This window comes from Pyrgilauda ruficollis, unplaced genomic scaffold (assembly GCF_017590135.1).
Source record: "Pyrgilauda ruficollis isolate IOZ18807 unplaced genomic scaffold, ASM1759013v1 scaffold198, whole genome shotgun sequence".
NCBI classification, from domain to species: domain Eukaryota; kingdom Metazoa; phylum Chordata; class Aves; order Passeriformes; family Passeridae; genus Pyrgilauda; species Pyrgilauda ruficollis.
Window position 1 is genome coordinate 302,635 of NW_024518984.1, and position 21,049 is coordinate 323,683.

General features: G+C 33.4%; 1 protein-coding gene across 2 annotated transcripts in view; it reads right to left on the bottom strand.

Annotated features, from left to right (window-relative positions):
* Positions 1 to 21,049, bottom strand: part of KLHL1 (kelch like family member 1) — a 176,540-nt gene that overhangs the window by 19,919 nt on the left and 135,572 nt on the right. For both annotated transcript variants that reach the window (XM_041466098.1, XM_041466097.1), the window contains one exon: positions 11,152 to 11,376. In XM_041466098.1, the coding sequence (XP_041322032.1) occupies positions 11,152 to 11,376 (225 nt within the window). The remainder of the gene's footprint in view (positions 1 to 11,151; positions 11,377 to 21,049) is intronic.

Consider the following 21,049-nt stretch of genomic DNA (forward strand, 5'->3'; position numbering starts at 1 on the left):
CAATGAGTTTGAATATGTTTCATCTCAGTGTTCACAAAAAGTATTCCTGAACTTTGGGTGTTGATTTTCGTTCATCAATATTTTTTAACTGAAAAAAGAAAATAATTCAAAAACCCTACTAACCCTTAGAAAAATTTTCCTCCAAATGAAGGTTGAACCTTTTCTTTTTCTATAGAACTCATTCTCCAATTTTTTTCATTGCTTTACCTAGAAATACTTTCTACTCAATCACATGTTCCAGTTATAATTTCTCCAGAATATTAAAGTGGATATTAAACTGAAGTAATGATCCATATGGCTCAATATTTAATCTCAGAACACAACCAGTAATGATATGTGGGAAGATGTGTCAGTGGTCACATAAAAATTATGGGATTATATGCTAACATATGTAGTTTGGGGGTGGTTTTTTGTTTACTCTAGTATCTAATGTTTTTAAATATTCTTAAGTCCTGAACAAAGATGTTTACATTGTAAAAAAAAATATTTACTATGATTTGTTATAAAAACATGGTTCTCCTTAGCTTTTTCATTTATATACTCTCCAGTAAATGCAAAGTTAAATAGAAAATCATGTTCTTTTTTTGGGATAAAAAATGAATCATATTCAAAGGAAGTTCAGAGGGGTAAAAGTTTTTATACACATACATGTACACATAATTGGTGTCTAGACAAACACGCAAACCCTCTGTCACCTTCACACATAACCAGTGTTGTATTGTTATGCAGTGAATTTCACAAGGAAGCTATAATGTGCATAAAAAACACATCTCATCAGTTTTGAAATTTCCAGCTTTTACTTCCTCAGATAACCTATTTGCACTTTCACTAGGATAGAAAGTGTTTTCCTCAATTACTCTGTTTATCTTATTCAGTAATTTAATTTTTAATTTTTTTTCTTTCCAGTCCTTCATTGTTGAGCTTTATTCTCATCTATTTCCTGCTGGAAATTAAGCCATTACACTTATTTAATTCACTTTTTGTAGGAAATTTGATTTCCCCTTAATCAAAATACCACTCTTCCTGCATTTTCATGGATTTTTACTTTTTCTTTTTTTTTTATGACAATGAAAACTGATAAATTCATTGCATTAATATAATGTTACTTTCTGCATTTCTTGTTACAAAGAGAGAAAAGTAACATTACGTAACTGCAGTTTATAAAGAAAATAGTCTTCAATGACTTCTCTGTTCTTCTCATCAGAACTTTTCTGAGTTTATGCAATTCAGATTGATCCCTGTGAGACGCACAGTTCCTTCTGATTTTTCCCCATTCCAGAAACCAATATACTGCCCTCAGTAGTTTCTGGTAGCCTTTTTTGAAAGCTGCTGCACAAACTGCTGCATCTGCTGGGTTGCATCTCTGTTATCTGTGTTCAGACCCACTTATCTATGAAGCCCTGCATTTGATTCTTATGTTTTCTAAGAAGGCACGTTGACAATGTTCTAAGCTACACAGAAGTATTTTCTTTCTTCATTAGCAGTGCTTGAATCATATGTTTCAAAATATTCTAATGAGTAGTAATGATAATGTAATCATCTTATATACTCACTTATATAAGTAAGTATATAAATACACATTTCTTATTAGAGAGACTGTGTCTTATATGAAGAATTCAATACTAAAGCATTGAATTCAAGCATTTGAATTCATTCTAAGCTTACATGCGAGAATGTCTATGTGATTTTTATATCACACATATGGACCAAAGGGTATTCCCAGAGGTATTTCTTGTAGCCTCCTTATCACACAGGATGGATTGCAGTACACCTCTTCTCTGACTGAAATTACTGAACAGTGCATGATAACAGCAAATGGCAACAACACAATCAAAATCTTAAGGGACATATTCCCCAAGATCACAAAGCAAAATATTTTCCAGTAAAATTGATGAAGCAAGACTATTCTCTTTTCTGAATGTTCCAGGTCATTTGTTTTAATAGAAAAAAAATTAAATTCATTGTAAGTAGTCTGTGTTGAAATGTCAGAGTTCCAATACTATTAGCACACTGTAGAATTCCTCCTCCTTAAAGAGCAAAGGTACTGAACTCTATACACCTTTTATTTTTTTAAAATGGTGCAGCCAATTTCTGCTTGGTCTCTTGAGATAAGATTTTTCATCTTTTTGTAGTCAAGATACTGAACAGTGTGTTAGAAGATCAGAGTTCATTTCAACTTCATGAGACAGGTTTTCATGTTCATTATGTATCCTAGAGAATACTGATGTCAGAGTACATAATTTTGTTTTCTGTCATCTCTGTCCACAAGATAATAAACATCCACCTAGATTTACGTTCAGAATGTAGACATTGAAAAATATCTACAGGAATGGACTTTTCCTGTTTCTAAATGAGAAAATAACTATTTCCAATTGACACTTGAACTCATATTTGTCATTTATCAAATTGCACAGAAGAGTAATGCTGGCTCTTTCAGGAGAATTTGCTAAGAGAAGAGAAAGGAGAGAAAGCCTTCATACCTTTTCTTCCTGTATGTCATATTCAACAATTTGGCAAAACCAGTTTAAGCCATGAGAAAAGAAAAAATCCTCTTGGATTTAATTTGCCACATGATACTAGTGCTTTGTTGTTTTCTGACAAATGTAATAATACATTCAGAAAGGGAGTATTTTACTGTAAGAGAATTACATTAAATAATAAAATATATTCTTTATCTGAACAAAGAAACTGAAAACAGGTGGAATCAGATCTTACTTTTTTAATTTGTAGAAAATAATAATTCTGGCACTGAGGGAGTGATTTGTCCTACCCATCCTTTGACTGATTACTTTCATTTACTTGACACTGAATAATTTGGCTTTCCTAGTTCTCACAGAGTTGCAGAGCTGAACCAGCTACAAATATGCCTTTTAAGAAGCAGCTTGTTTTCTTAAGAGGAGATATGTTTTCAGCAATATCTTGAGTAGGTAAGTGCAGTAAGTACAGTGCAGAGAAACCTTAATGTTTTCCTGAACAAAAAAGTACCTGGAAAATAATTCTTCTAAGCATTTTGACCTAGGAATTTATAAAAGCAAACAGTATTCTTTCTAAACTAAATGAGATAAAAAAATTAATTGTCTAGTTTGTAGTTGCAGGCATTTTCCTTTTGATTGCCTTCACAAAGCTATGCAGCAAAAAACCCTATTATGCCTAATTAGGTGCTCAATCTGTACAGTTCCAATTATTTATACTTGAAGACTGGAATGGGATTTTAAATTGCTTTTCTGTAATGTTACAAAATAAAGGAGCACTGCCTAGAATATTTTTAATTCTGCTGTTCCTTATCTTCCTGATGGACCTAATTTTACAGAGTAAAATTTTAAAAAGTGTAATTTTTTTAATAAAATAATTGTAAATATAGCTTCATAGTGACATTTGGATACAAAATGTCAAAGAAAGAAATATCTGTGGCGCTAGATTTACTGTAGTCTCTGCATTTTGATATTTGCAAGCGTGAAATTTAAACTTGCAAGGATATGCTTGTATCCAACAATTTTAAATAAGGACATTACTTTTCAAGAAGATAACAGACATACACTGTATCACAACATTGAAACTGAGAAGACAAATCAGTAGTCTGCTATCCAAGTATAAAACTTGATCAAATAACATCCAGACTTTATTCTACCCTTTTAAGCTGTGCATTTATTTAGTGTCCAGGTATAAGCACATTTTTAACAAACTCCTTTCTCACCCATACCCACAGAAGCATATTTATACACTTTTGTCTTAATTGTAATTAATATTGCTGCTTTTCCTTACTCTATTATTTCCCTCTTTAAGTCTTAAACCAGTTTTCTTCCATAGTAGTGGTATCAAAGAAAGTAAAGTCCAATTTGATTTCAATTATGCATCATGAATTAAATTATTAAATCTTGTATTTAGTTCTCAAAGCCATAATATTAACTGGGTGGGAAATACAAATACTATTCTTTAGATGCTGCATATAGGACTGCCATAGGCCAGTCTTGGAATTTAGTGTGTCATTAATTGGAGAATTGGACCTGACTTACCTTCCTTAGAGAATTTTCAGTGACTCAATGTTGAAAGTACCTATTCCTACGTAAATTCAGAAGTATCAAGGTTGATTTAAAGAATTATAGCAATATCACTGCCCTCTTGGGCCAGAAGATATTACACTAACCTGTTAATATAATGCAAATTTATAGAAGCAAAGATCTGCCTGTCAACCCTTTATTTGCATTCAGTTTTGTAGATAAGACACTAGGTTCTCAATTCTGCCACACTATTATCCTGAGAACATGACTGAGAAATTATTATAAGTGTTGCTGTTATTATTTGTAACTCTTTAGTGAATTGGGTCACGATCTACTACTTAGTAAAGGTGCAAAGTACAAAGAAAACATACTTAATAACTCAGAAAAAAAAATCCCTCTAATGTTCCCCATGATTAGGAGAAAAATCCAAAGCAGAAATCTAATATACATGCAAATCAATATTCCAGAGAAAATGCTTTAAAACGTTCAGCCCTTATTGCAACCCACAGTGAAAGCCGTCATTTTTCCTGAGATTTCACATGGAAAAAATAACTACAATTTAACTACATAGAGACACTTAGTACTGGTCAATATTACTTAAAAGAAAAATTCTCAAACTAATCTCTTAACAGCTGCTTCTGGGGTAAAAAATACATCTATATCAGAAGATTGATGTGCTCTGGTAAGCCAGTCTGATGTGGAACTCTTCCACTCAATGCTTAGGTGGCAATAGGTTTTAGCATTTTTGTTTGTTGTGTTTTTTGGGTTGTGGGGTTTTTTGTGCATAGAAATCACCACATAAAGATGGAGAACACACATCTTAACTATAGCATTGCTTTCACGAGGTGCTGATGTACCCAGAAAGATTTACCATTGCAGAAAAATAAGATATTTACCATAGGATCTCAACTTGAACTTTTGTAGGACATGAATCTTTCTCAGCTGACCACAGCTGATCAAAATGATATGATATGGCATCAAAATGATATCAAAATGATACTGTATGGTATCATGCTCTGGAAATCTGGACTATCACTGCCCAGCTCAGCAGAATTTGGTCAGTATCATACATATGATCGCATGAAGTGCTATAATATTTTCAGTTGTCTGCATGCTCTAAGAAACTACTATCTGGAAAAGTTTCCTTTATCCAGCTGTTTGGCACTGTAACAAACATTATGCAAATATATTATTATATCATTCAATAATTCTTTTATTTATAAATAGTTGTTCCACAATATTGGGAAATTAATTAGTCATAAATAATTACAGTTTTATCATATTAATAGGGTATTACCTAATCTGTTGGTTTCAATGTTAATTCAATTCTCTTCATTTTACTGACATTTCTTTCTTCCTGCCTTTCGTCTCTGGCCTCCAGGTTCATATGTGCCCTAACATCCAGAATGGAATCTCAGATTCTCATGCATCTGCCTCTGCACCTCTGTACTTCTTAATCTCCACAGAGTGGTTTCTTTTACATACAGAAAACATACAAAAAAATCTGTATTCATTAGGTTGTAAAATTTAAAAAAAAAATCCAAACCTAGAAAAAATACCTACATTTTTTTTTTTTTTTTGGTTTATCGAAGATGTAAATTTGCCATTTTTGGCTCTTTAGTAGTCCAGGAATGGTGATGCATAAAAAGAAGAAGCTATCATGCAAGATAGCAGAGAAAGAACAAAGATCCCTTTTACCTTCAATATTTTTATAGTTTATTTTACAGCTACCATGGATGGTGTGTTAAGGCTTTTATTTATATTCCTAGCCTATTTTAATGGTTTATACTCTTTAAAAATGCTTTCTGACAGGCTTTAACTCCACAGACAAACATGTTTTTATTGGGACTTAAGCACTTTCTAAAATAACACCATTGCTTAACTGCCATAGCAAAAGTTTTTTAAATGGTAGATGAAGGTTCAGCTCTCACTGGTTTCAAAATTATCTTTCAAACCAAGCCTAAAAAGAGGTATTATTCATCATCAGATTTTCGGTGTTGAGTAAGCAATAATCTATGTTATATTATGGTTCATGAAAGAGGTAAAACTCAAGACAGACTGTACAGTTAATAGTTTTAGTACTTTGCTGTGTATGTGATCTACTCTACTCATGAATCCTACAGCATATTCCTGGTGGAACTGTTTTAAAAAATCACTTAGTAGCACTCATTCTTCAAAGGCTTTGTTTCCTAACAAAATATTTGGCATAAAATAAATTAGAGGTAATTATTTTCCACATTCATCTTGTAAAATGCATCTTTAATATATATAATTTTATTGCAATGAACTTTTCATTATAAATTTATAGTATCAAATATGTGTTACCTATGTGTTTCTCCTTCGCTTGTTTCAGTGCAATCCAATACTAGTTTTGCTATTATGGATCTATTAAAGTTTCTAGTATCAGATACTTTTTCTGTTATTGCGCTGCAGGCTTATTTTAAAAAATTATTGAAATTTTACAAATTTATTGTCAGAAATTATTTACTTCACCAAGGGAGAGCAATGGGATTAAAAATATCTTCTTCATGTCAATATTTATACAGAGAAATGTTATACAGAATATATTTGTTCAACTTACTGCTTTATGAAGGAATAATTCCACCAGAAAGTACTAAACTTTAATTTAAGTAAGCAGTTCCATTGATGCTACATTGTTACTGCTAGCCCTTTAAGACATTATGTACTTCATTACTATGCTAACTTTATTTAAATAGAATTGTTCATAAAAATTTACTGTATTTTTTTTGTTTCATTTTGTGTCTTCAATAGTTTTTCTAGAATCAATATTTTTGACATCTCTCAAATCATACACACATACAGGCATAAACACCGTTGGCTTTCTTTTTAAAAGTGCCAGTGCAACTGGAATCTAAGTTATTTTTGCATTACCAGATTCTTAGTTTCCAGTCTACTCAATGTATTTGTTGCACCTTGAGAAGCAAGAACTGTTCCCAAGCCACAAATAATTTAATTCTAAACATGCTACACTTCTTATTCCCATGGAAATCAGATTATGCCACCACAATTGCTCTACTCCATTGCACATATACCTACTTAGGCTGCTGAATCCTACACAAATTCTTAGATCTCTAAAACTGTGCAGTTGTATTTATGCTCTAAGCTTTCACACAATTCAAAATTATTTGATAAATATTAATTCCTTTTGAAAATACAAACATTACTTCTAAAGAATTTCACTAATTTTGAATCAATGAAGTAATCAACACTTGAATACTTTTAAAGGTAGATAAAATATTTCCTAAATTATAATTTAGTGAGTTAAAAAATATACAGACAGATAATAAGTAATTTATATGTCTAGATTTTTATACTTTTGTGTTATTTTTATTACTTATATTTATACATCTATTTTACTTCTGAGATTTACTATGTAGTAAGAATACTGATAATTCAGTTTTCCCACAATCTTTCCCTCTATTAGCATTTCCCATTTCTACTTGAAAAGTACAGAGGAATTCCTGTATTTTTCCCAAGTAAAATTTTTTCTTTCCCTCTGACTCATGAGTTGGACTCTAGAGCAGAAAGCGTGAAAGTTGAGAATCAAGCTGGGTCTAAGAAGCACATTGGGTGTATTTCCCTTTTAGTGAAATATAGAACTTGGCCTTTGTGTAAACCCATAGTGCAATTTGATATTTTGTTAGCAATATCTGAGATATTCTGGGATACTTTGTCTTGTTACTCCCTAACTACATGTATTCTCTTTCCACTTCTGAGTTTTGAACTTAGTCTTTTAGATATTCATTCCTGCACATACCAGTTTCATGACAACCACATTATAAGCAAGTTTTCACTCTAATTTCAGTCATAACCCTCAGGTCCCTTAAAATGCATTTACATTACATATTTTGTTTCTTCAGAACAATAGGTTGAAGCCTAATCCACTGTATAAACAGAGCATTAGAAATTCTTTAAGTCTTCTATGACCATTCACTCTGGGTAGAGTGAATTCTATCTACAGTAGGCCTATATAATATGTAAACAAATCTATGGCCTTCCCATCAGCTATTAATATTTTTATAGCATTTTCACTCAGATGATTACAGCTGGCAAGATTCTCTCTTCCAAGAGGGGAGGAGGAAAATTTGCCTCCACTCTAAGCTGCACAGGATTTTACAAGGTAATACCATGACCTGTCAGCCTCCTTCCCATGCTGGTCATCTTGCAAAGAGGTGTTTGACTATGGATAGTGAGATCAGTATATTTTCAAAGCCAAAAACCTAAAATGGAAGCTTAGACACACTTTACATAGTTCATGGAAAGGATAATTTAGAACATTTACATGAAAAAACTACTATTCTCCCCTAATTATATTGGAAGCCTAATTTTCTCACTGTGGCACTTAAATAATTTCTTTTGTCAAGACAAGCCAAATACCATTTTTTTCTATCTTTTTGGGGTCTTGTTTTGTTTTGTTTTTTTTTTGGTTTTTTTTTTTGGTTTTTTTTAAATCACAGTTTCACTGGATTTGATATCTAAATTCTAATTAGTCTAGCATTGGTTCCATATTTCCTTTCTCTCTCCTCTTCTACGTAGACTATTAAGTTCAGCACAGAAATTGAAAAAGTGGATACAGTGTTGCTTCATAAAACTGCTGAATTAATAAAGCAGAATCTGTTTTACATTTTTCACATCTTTGTCCTTTCAGTCTCTTCTTCCTTTTCTATACGGATTTTGATTTCGTCTTCCTGTTTGCCAGGTTTCACCTTTCCCGTATTTCACTTTTTGCCTTTCACCACCTTTCTGGTGTCTTATTGCTCTTTCATACTCCATTCTGTTTTATGGACTACTCAACAGGGATATTAGAATCACTATTACTTTAAATAATAGTTTTGGATCCCACAGTCTGCCCTTTATTTTTTGCACTTTAGCACCACTTATTTCAAACAGTGCCATTAAAAGAGCTTTCAATCATTTTCAATTGGCAGCTTTGAAACTGCCTAACATATGACTTCCTACACTACGGACTTTCACCACAAGGCCTGTCAACTTTTATTTCCTCATTTCTACATGCATCAGCTTCTGTACACATGCTTCTATTGAAGATTATATGAATACAGGAGAAAGTGAATTGTGTTATTTGGTTGTGTCCTTAGTTACAATGGAGTACATCTGACAATTTTTTTTGCTGAGTCAACAAAAAGCCATCCATGTAAAGGATGGGTGCTTCCATCCTGTATACAAAATCCAATTCAAACTGCTCTAGCACTATTACTACATGGATATAACATAACATAGTTTAAAAAACAAATAAAAAAAAAAGATGTATTACTTCAGATTAACCTTCATTACAAAAGGCATTTAATGAAATAACTTTATGGGTTATTAGAAAAAATTAAAATTAAAAAAGCAATTAAATTCTATCAATTAAACTTCTCAGGTAATAATGTGATTAGTACATAATTGCAGATAAAGAACACCTTTCTAATACCTCCCAAACAACTGCATTTAATCATCCCAATTTAGCCTTCTTTTCTCATTTTACATGTTGTTTAGAAAAAGCCTGAATTACTTCAACATAAAAATTCAAAAATTATTTTATAGTAAAGGAAAAAAAACCCCTCAAATGGTCAAATGCCTAGTTTGTTTCTTTTTTCCTAGTATAGAAAGTATACCAGTTTTTCTCCAGTCATAATCTCAACATTCCTCAACTTAAGCTACAATAGTATTTTTTAAATCTGTTGACCAAAATCATCTGCAAAATTATAGTCCAGAATTAATTTTTTTAACTGATCACCAAGGGTTTTCAATCATAGATTCATCTCTTTTGTCACTGAGACAAATATTTTCTCTGTTTAGCATACCCTAATGTTGTATTACTACTTTCCTGTAGTTATGGCTGAAGCCATTGCATGTTTACCACCCTGGGAAACAGCACTGATTCTGTAAAATTCTTGAGCACTGGCAGAAAAGACATTATGTATTTTTGCATGTAATTAGTGTATTTTCTCACGTATTTTCTAATTTACAATTAAATTTAAACTTAGGAAACACTTTTAAATCAGTGAGATATTCAGTGCCATGATGCCATCTGATATAGATTCCCATTGCTATTTTCTATTTTAAGACTTGTTTAACAGCAACAGTACATACGCATATTGCAAGTGTCCAATGACACGAGTGAAGGGCAGGAAAGCAAGGTCATTTTGTGAGATATTGCAATAGTACAACAAAGGACTTGCTGATTGCAGTTCAGGGGAATGGACAGGATAACATCGTGTGTTGCGTGAGTCAACACTGGCAGGCAGCCAGAATAACCACAAAACCACTGCTGAAATGCAAAGAGTAAATTTGTTTCCTATTTATTACCTTCCTAACCAGAGGATGCCAAAGCAACACCCAGGCAGAGACACACAGGCAGGAATACAATCCCAGCAGGTGGCTGGGCTGCTGCTTGCACCCATTTATTAAGCATCCATGCATGCATAGTTTACCAATGTGCTGGGATCTCCTCTGGGCTTTTTATGACCTCTGTCCCAAAACAGGGAGCTCAAACATGTCCATAAGCCTCTCTAAACACCTATGTTATCTCTACACAGAAATTTTGCAGATAGATAGGTAGATAGATAGATAGATAGATAGATAGATAGATAGATAGATAGATAGATGATAGATAGAGCAGCAGGCATAACATATATATGGCGTTCCCACAGTGTCATTCTCCAAGCCTTGGCATTCCAGGCAGCAAGGACACTTGAGCAAATCTGCCATACATCCTCCTTGCCATTCTCCCACTTTTAACACTTTTATCCCCACATGTGTCTGTGAGAGTCTGAGATGTTAATGGTTAATGGGTCAAACATTTGCCCATTTGTGAGGTGTTAGGGTGCTTTGCTAGACCAAGGTTTGCACCCCACAAGGTGCACCCTCCCAAGGGGGAGGAGGTGAATTTTTGGGTGGGTGATGGTGAAGCCTCTTCTCGACATAAATCAGAGGGGTGACCACCCACCACTGGATGCCAATAAGATGCAAACCTTGTGGAGGCAGGATAGTTCTTTTTATCATGTTGCAAAGCCCAGTTATTGTTACTGGTCGGAATGCTACCAGAGCTTAAAAGTACTGAGTTTTCCATTAAAAGTTACATAACAAAAAAAAAAAAAAAGTGGCATGTTTAAAAATACTTTTTTCTTACCTAAGCCATGTCTATGTGTTGACATAGGTGGTAACACAGTCCAAGCCTTGGTCTTTGGATTGTAACATTCAACAGTGTTTAATGTCTTTAAACCATCCCGGCCTCCAATGACAAACAGCTTGTCATCAATGACAGCAACACCAAACTGAAGCCTCCTGCCATTCATTACTCCAGCCTGAATCCATATGTTTGTTCTGAGATCATACTTTTCAATAGTTGTAGCTCCTAATAAGACATAAAAGCAGAACTACAAATATCAAAATTATAGATACATTTAAATTAATGCTTAAGAGAATAACCTAATAATTCATCTGAAATTATTTTAACACTTTATTTTTAACATACACTTAACAGTGCTTCACTTTCAAAATTTAAATATCCTACAAATTCTAGCAAAAATATCAACATAATTATGAAGCTTTCTCTTTGGAACTAACCCTTTAGATTATAATAAAATGTTGTAATTCCATGGAAAATAATTATGTTAAGATTCATTCATTATGTGGCACCAACAAGCAATGAAACAAGTTCAAACAAACATCATGAAAGCAATAGTTTTGTTAACTGGACTAAAAAAGACATAATTTAAATTCAATTTGTATATAAGTGTAGCAGAGGAGCAATAATGTACACTACAACTGAATGTATTAAATTCCCTTCCAGTTTTATTAAGACACAAGATATATGAACCAAATTTTGCATTCAATTTAGAGAGACATCTTTTTGATCCTAGTTTAAAATAAACAGCTGTAAATTCATTAGTAATTGGGTTTGAAAGAACAAAATATACAGTTTATTTGATACAGTTTCTTGGAGGTGGTGCAGGGCATATTATGATGCATATTCATAAAGTTGTAATGTTTTATATGTTGGATCTATTTGTGTTAAAAGCTAGACCTGTGGCGCATGAATTCTGTAAAGCTGTTTACGTCAATGGTAAAAAGTACAGTTTAAAAGTTTTCCCCTTCTGATTTCAGAAAATTGTATTTGCATAACAGTCTGAATTATGCTCAGCTACAAATTTTCTAATATTGGCTAAGTCTGAGTTGCCACAATATTTTATTATATTATAAACTGAGAACCTAATCCAGGAGTTTCTGGACTGCTTAGATTCTATTTATCTAATAAAGTGCCTTGCTAATTTCTAATGATAATGAGGATGAGGATGAGGATGATAGAATAATAGAATACTAACAATAAAAATGAGAATGAGAATAAGGACAAAAATCACCAACACAAAGGGAAATAGTGTCAGTCCTATAAAATAATTTTTATCAAGAATATGAATATAATACTAGACTGCAATTCAGACAAGAAAAGACCTCTTAAATAACAGTAACTATTTTGACTCTCCTCTCTACTATAACTAGTGGATGGCAGTCAACAGAGCCAACTCCTAACTGAAGCAACATTCAAACTGTACAAATGCAAAGAAATGAGCTCTGTTGGTTAATACTGCCAGCCCCAGTGTGTACTGGGCTGTGAAAGGATGTCTTAGCAATGTCAGAAATCTGTAGACAAGGAGTTTTGTCTAATCCCCATGAATAAACCAGAGTAATTCTGATTACATGTTTCAGAAAATCAGAAAATCCAATTTCCCAAGAACATGAGGATGGTAGGAAGCAATTGGGAAGTGACTGGTATATATATTTATGGAAATTGGAGATACAGGTTTAATGTGAAGATATGAATAAGATAAATAAAGGAAAAAATCATTATTCATTTTGATCCGAAGCATATCTGCTGATTATGCAGAGATAGACATATTTTCCAAAAAAAACCAAAAACAGATGGAATACCACAGAATAAATAACACACACATAGATCCAAATAAAAATATGAATTATATTAAAAAGGACATGAAATTATATTTTACAATTTATTCTATTATTTTTTCCTTCACTGATGTAGCACTAGTGATTTTTGAGTGGTCTAATAAAGAGGAAATAAATTACTTACCAGATTGTCTTTAAGATACTAGGTATGAAACTGTAAAGATGAAAGAAAAGCAAATACACATAATATTGAAGATTTTACAATAAAAGTGCTACACACCCAGACAATTCCTCTAGGCGCACACAGACTCCTATTTCTCAGATGGACAGAGCTCTAGAACTGACTAATTTCAAGATGTAGCACTGAAGAGAGTATATGAAGAAGACATAGTGAGGTGAAATAGAATTAATTTAATAGCTATTTGCATGATAAAGAAAAGTGTGTAGTAAACTAAAAAACTATTCCATGACTGTGGCAGCACAAATAATTTCTGGTAAGAACATAATAATATTTCTTGATGTTCTGGGTACATTTAAACTTTTTTTTTTTCTTTCCTAACTTAAATTCTACTTAGGATCCAGCTGGGCATTGGATGAAATTAGTTCTGTGTATTGTGCATATGGGCATTATAAACCCTGATTAATCAAAGTCTATGAAGTAATGAGAAACCTACAGAGAAAGAAACCTTCAGAAATGAAATGCCATAGATGATCAGGTTAATTTTGCATTAATGTCCAACTGCTGCTGACAATTCCTCTGTGCATGCAGCAGGGATGAAGATGATCCTACCACTCCATGTTTCTGATGAAACATTAAGGTACTAGCTGTCACAATTTCACCTTTATCAACAGAGCAGTACACCATTGCATTAAATACAAAATTCTATTTCTTTGTTTTTGTTGCCATTTTTAATCACATGAATTTGTGAACCTGTTTTGGTGAAATCCTTCAAATGATCATCTAATTATCTGCTCTTAAACTTTGTCTATTTCTAAAATTAAGCATATTTCAGTTCCTTGCTAATGACTTATAAATCAAGATTTTTGTAGAAACCTGATTGACATTCTCACTTTTTTTGCATTGTTGATGACTAAAGACTAATGACACAGCAAGGTCATTGAATGAAAAATAATATTTGAATAGCAATATTATTTGCCACCCAATATTTTAAGTCAAACAGAAATACCTAGAAACTGAACAAGCTGACATTGGCTACATGAAGTAATGAAGATTGTCTGAGACTATGAATGCAATGTATTTATTTTAGCTAGGTATAAATGCAGGGCTTTTCGTATAAACAAAGTGAAAATTGCTTCAGAAGCAGATGAAAATCCCAAACATATCCCCCTTGTCCAACTATTTTTGTATTTGGTGTAAACATTTCCACACAAAATACCTCTTCTTTCCCCTTATTGGTAGAATGCTTCAGTATTTAAACCCATGGAGAAGGCTAGGAGTTCTACATTTATCATCAAAAAATTTCTACATTTTTTCCCCTGTAAGACTTTCTGCTGATTTTGCTATTACTAAAGCTGTTGCTGACATGTACTCTTATCATTTTGTTCAAGATTTAGAGATGCTGCTGTGAGTAGGCGCAAAATGATGACCTTGATCTAGTGATCTGCAACATTACATTTTGAACTGAAAAGATGGTGACTCAAGTGGAACGAACATGACCTAAGGAGGTTACTGATGCAGATACCAAGGAGATTATTTTGGTAAAGAAACAGCTATACAGAAAATGGTAGCAGAGGGTAGCAGTTCATTACTCTATAATAAGACTACTACAAATTTCTTTAAGCACTCCAAAAATGTATAACACATACACAAAAAGAATCTCTCTTTTTTTTTTTTTTTTTTTTTTTTGTGAAAACATGTATTTAAATATCAGAAGGATTTTCCATATAGTGATATGAAATAAAAATCAGAGAACCTCTGGGAATTTTTAATTATACTATATGAGCAGAATTCTCTAAAACCAATAAAAGTTTTCCCCACAAATCTGGATATTTCTGAGTGTATCAAAACTAACAGCTTTTTAACAGTGATTTTAGGCAATGAGTGTATAGAAAAAGCTAAGATTTCTTACTACAGAAGCTCTCTAATTTATCCATCTGCCAGGCATGTTTCTTCTCTAACTCATACACAAAAGTGGGGTTTTGTGTGGATTTTTTGGTTTTTGTTTTGGTTTTTTGGGGTTTTTTTTTTGGGGTTTTTTAAGGTGATAAGGTATCTGCACTGGAAATGTCAGACAAAAGATTAAGTTGCAGGGAAGTAATTAGGAGGAGCAGAGCATTGTTCTTGGGATAACAATGCCCCTTACAAACCGATGATTCACAACCCTCTTGCGCTGTCTGCACAATCTCATAGTTTGTACCCACAGGTGTGAATTCCAGGGCAACAGATTGACAAGGTAAGAAGTTTGTGGGATTATAAAGTTTATCTTTTGTGTGATAACTTTTGCTCTTCTCTCACATTTGAAGCCATGGAGGCTTCAGAATAAGTCGTTTCAGGATCTTATTTTTGTTTCAAACTATAAATGAATCAGCAGTTTCAGAAGATAATTACACTGAAAAAAGAGCCAGAAGTTTAGTGTTATAAAATAAGTACTGAAAAAGTACCAGATGGTGTTAAAATATGGTGGGTTTGTTTTTTTGGTTTTTTTTTTGGTTTTTTTTTTTTTTTTTTTCTATTCTGAAATGCTCTGCTAAATCAAAGTACTTAAACTGCTAATTAGCCCATAAGACTGAATGTTTTGGAACATATTGAAAATCATAAGAGTGAAAAGAAGGAAGTAATCATGCTAATACTTATAAGAACTGGACGAGAAGACAATTTTAGTGTGATTTATACATTTAATTATCTCATTAGTGATTAGCCAGTGTATTTCATATTCCTCTGGTGAAGGAATTAGCCAGGTTCTACTTTTACTCTACAATTACATTAACATGTTGCAGAGTCACAGAACAGTTGAGACTGGAAGGGACCTCTGGAGGTCATCTCTTCTCTGGGCTGAGCAGTCCCAAATCTCTCAGCCTTTCTTCATGGGAGAGAGGCTCCAGTCCTTTCATCACCTGTCTGGGATGCTCTTAAAGGACTGACCAGTATTTCCAGTGAGATCTGACCAGAGTGAGGAAGATGTAAGCAATTTGATGACTGAAAAGAGAAGGGATAGAGGGTGGCTTAAACCTCAAACAGTGGTATTTTGCCCATCTTTTTTTTTTCTGATAACTACCTAGAAAAAGACTGTTTCCTTATTCTTGACGTAACCCAAATTCTCAAAGAGATACAGAGCATTGTCTTAGTAGTGAGGCATGTAAAGTGACCTCTCATGGTACCACCTGCCGGGGGAAATCCTCTGGGAAAATCTCTCACCTCTGCAGTAACTATTGAGGCAAATCTTTCTTGGTGCCTTAAAGAGAAACCAAAAGCAAATGAAAGCGGGGGGAAAAAATCCCCTCACATCTTCCTCTTTCATAGCAGCATGTGCTTTAAAATTCCCATGTCAGGGCTCCCAGGAAGCAGACAGTGAATGCAGAGGGTGACTGCTCTGTACAGCTTCTTCTACTCTCTAGATGTGTTACCAGGGACCAAATCTGCATGTGCAATTTTGCTGTTCCCAAATATCTGAACCATTGTTAGGCAGATGATTGGGGCAAATGATCCCAGGCACGTTTCTGACAAGCTGCTGTCCAGCTGGGTGGCCCTCAAATTACACTGGTTCCAGCGCTTGTTCTTATCAGGAACAGACACAGGACTTTGTGCTTCCCCATATTGAACTTCATGATGTTACTTCCTGCTGTTTCATTAATTATAGTTTCTCTCTCCAGAATGTTTTGTTGCTAGCTAAATAGAAGATATATATACTTCTTGAAACAGTTCATTTTCTTTTCTGGTTATTATTGTGTGAATCAAACTAAAAATCAGACTCTCGTTTAGTTTATCAAGCATATATTCAATAATGAACTCTGGGGCTATATTAAAAAGTATGAATTTCTGTAAAAGATAACTAATTCTCCCAAAATCCATTGTCTGGTTTTCTGTTTTAAAAAGTAGTGGATTTCCCCTCCCATCTTTTCTGTTTAAGGAACATATAAGGAAAAGTAAGTTTCAATGCATATTTGCAATACAGGCACTGAAAATTTTACTTATTCATTCTACAGAGCCTGCCTGCCACTTACTCTGGTATTCTAATTTTCTCATGAAAATCGACCATGATGACATTACTATGCTATCTTGATTTCTCCAACAAGAGTATACTTCTCTGTGTTGTTTTTTTCTGTTTATATATTCCATTATTATTTTCCTGTTGAGTCTTCCAGAAAGCATGAAAAAGGAAAACAGGTCATTGGCACAATGTTGACCTAAAGCTAATGGAATGTTACTTATTTATTAGTGCATTTTAGATTTAAGGTAAATTGTTTTCCGTTTCCAATGTCGTCCATATCTAGCTAGACAATGTTTGGGAAAACACTGGATTATGCCAACACACATTTTTATGTCTAAATAAAACCTTTTAAATGGGTCAATTTTTTTTTTTAATTAATTACAGAAAGTATAAGAAAGAATAGCAAAACATTTTACATGGAACTGAGCAAACACAAAATCAGAGACTTATTTTGGTTGGAAAAGATTGCCAACCCTTATCCCAGCACTGCTGAGTCAACTACAAAACCTTGCCCCTCTGTGCTGCATCTACATATCTTTCAAATACTTCCAGGGATGGAGACCCAACCATTTCCCTAGGCAGTCTGTTCCAATGCTTGACAACTCTTTCACTGGAAAAATTTTTCCTAATATCCAGTCAAAGCCTCCACTGGTGAAATTTGGTGTAATTTTCTCACGTTGTATTGCTTGTTACTAGGGAAAAGACACTCTAGACTCCCACCTTGCACAAACTCCTTTCAGGTAGTGGTACAGAGTGATATGTCTCTCCAGAGCCTCCTTTTCTGCAGCCCAAACAACTCCAGTACCCTTCACTGCTCCTTCACATCCATCTCAGCAAAATTACTCACTTCTGATACTTGAAAACACTGCTGTTGTTTGACTGACATAAAACTGCTACTTAAATAGAGCAGGCAAGATATCAGAGAAAAACTGAAGGTGTCTAAATAAGAAGTGGTATACTGACAGCTGCTTGGGATGTCAGAGTCACAATTTATTTTGGCTTATTGTCCTTCTGAGGTATTTTAAGGCTATGAATACATTCTTTAAGATAACAAATGTCCTCATGGAAAACACAGGTGAAAACAAATTAGCACCAAAGGCAGAAGAAACTCATACAGAGGAGTGGTAATGACATATATGTGATGTTATCAATAAAAAGAGTAGGATTGCAAGAAGGACCATCAAGTTCTCACTTCTCAGTTCTTTTGTGAACATCTATTTATGCAATGGGTAACAACAGCATGTTTGTTTATGTTCCTGCTTGACAGGGGCTGCTCCTGGAGTCAGACCAGGGCTGATATATGCACATACATAAGTACACTTACAAAGCATGCATATTTATATAAAACTTTTCAAAAAGCACATCAGGGAGAAATATTCAGTAATAAACACTTGGGTCTTTTCTGCCTTTTAAAGGAAAATACTCTATCTTCATAAGTAGATTTTGTTGTTTGTGTATTATACAAACACAGCACTTTAAGCACCCACATTCTGAAAATTAAACACAGTTACAGTACATTGTATATTTAGAATGAAAATGCAGGTAAGATGAAAATAAGATGTTTATTCAAGATAGTTTTGTGCATCAAATAGATAGATAATGAATGCTGTCAAACGTTTTATGTATGTGAAGACAAAGTGGTTTGCAGCAATTTTTACAACTTGCCAAGTGCCATATAAAAATCTTGATAGATTTAACTTTCTTATTTTTTATTTTTTTATTATTTTTCTTTTTTATTTTTTAACAAATTCCCACTAAACTGAAGAGGAAGAAGGCAGATTTCAGTCACAGACAACGCAGACATATCTCAAGAAGCTGGAAGAACTACCTAAGAGGAGAAACATGATCTTCTTTCCCTATTTTTGCCCCTTTTTTAGAGTATCTACAATAGGTCTTTGAATATTTCTTTCAGCATTTAAAAAATATGCCTATATGAGAATGAAAAAAATATAAATTTAAAATAAAGTTTAAATGAAATCTGCTTTGAGAAATGTTCTTGCTAGAAACAAAATGAAGCAAAACAAAAAGCAAAATCAAAACTAAGAAAGTCCAGAAAAACAAGGACATCTCCAAAATTCACTAGAACAAGAGTAACTTCATGTAACTAGATGGCATTCCTGTGAAATATTTTTATAAATATATATATATATATGCAATAAACCACATTTGATAAAACACAATTGTGAAGCAAAGAGGATTATTGCAATGATTTAAAATACTTTAAAGAAAAATAAAAATATGTGACATGGGTGCATAAGGAAGAATGACTGGAGGCCTCAATTTCATATTTCAAAAGGTTAATTTTTTTAATATATCTGTGGCAATAGAAGAGATCTTTCTACAAGGTATCTATACAACAATAAAAGAACTTTTGATACAGCTTAATGATGAACATTACCTGTTTACCACCAGGGTACTTTTGGCAGCAGGTTTTATATCTAGTCATAAGATTAATGAAAAATACATATATAATATCAGTGCTTCAGTAAATTGACTATTCCATCACTTTTTAAAATGACCTACCACATTTTTTATGGAAGAGATTCCTGCTCATGCAACTTTTCATTATTTTTCCCTTGTATTTACTTTTAGACTAGGATTCAATAAACAAATAACTAATCTAGGACTTTGAGGAACTAGTCTAGAGCTATTCCAAAAATAATATATACCAGTGGTTTTGGATCATGGTTACTGTAATACCTTCATTTTCTTTTTCTGCAAATTCTCCTTTTCCCTTATTATTCTAACTGCTACCTAGAGTGAGACAGGCTAAAACACCTCAAGAGAAATTAATCAGCATTCTGATATAATTGCAGCACTGCTTGATTACTGATCCCAATCTCCACTTGCTGCATATTTTCCTGCTCATAATCTATAGCACCATCTAACATAGACCACATACATCATGTTCTACCACTTGGCTTCTGCTCTATATTTGGGTTTCCAGGATGGCTGCAGGAAGTCAGAGCTTAATCATTCCCAAAAAATTCCTGTATGTCCACTTCTTCAATTACTCATTTATTTCAGTCATCCTCCTCTATTTGTGGACTTCTGTATACTATTACATGATTAAATATTGCTAATCCAAATTTGAGAACTCAGTGTGATTATATTAATGGGTAAAGTGAATGGAACATTGTCAGCAGCACATACCTGCAATCTATTAATGCATCCCATTCCAGGAATGCAGACATACTGAGAAAATGTGTTTCTTATATGTGCCTTTAAAATTAAATTAATAAATAAGCAAAGGTGTGTGGAAAAAGAGATTTAAATTATTTTAGTTTGTCTAGGGAATTAAAATTACACATTCATCTAAGTTTGATACTTTCCTCTCTATCCTTTTAGTACTAAGCTGCATTAATTTCTCACATCAGGCAAAATTCCAGTTGCTGTTTGCTGGAGTTTAATTATCACTTCATTTTTATGGAAATGAAGATAATTATAGAAGACACTTCAAAACAAACTTAGCATGCTAGGCTACTTTTTTTATGTGATGAGCCATATAACCTTCAAATGCTTTCATAATATTTGCACTTAGCCACTGTTTTATATGCTAGTTAATAAATTGCTAATTTGTCTAACTCATCCAATTATTTGCAATGGTTTCACATTTAGTAGCAAACATCAGGAAGCATTAAAAATACATCATTGTGAATTTCAACCATCTATATCAGTATTTCAGTGAAGAAAGTTATGGGGAAAAAAACAAATTACTAATTCTTTAGGAGAAATAATACAGTAAGCATCAGCATCATCTCCCAGCCCAGGATCGCTTCATCAACTTAGTGACTCTTGAAAGCAGGCAAACAGCACTCAGGTCTCCTGAATGGACGTGTGGAAACAAGACTTACTGGGCATAAAAACTAGTCAAGAAGACAGCAGGATCGCAAGAGGGATGAGCTGAACAGATGCAAGCTGAGACAGCACAGCTGCAGAGCCTGAACTGCTGGG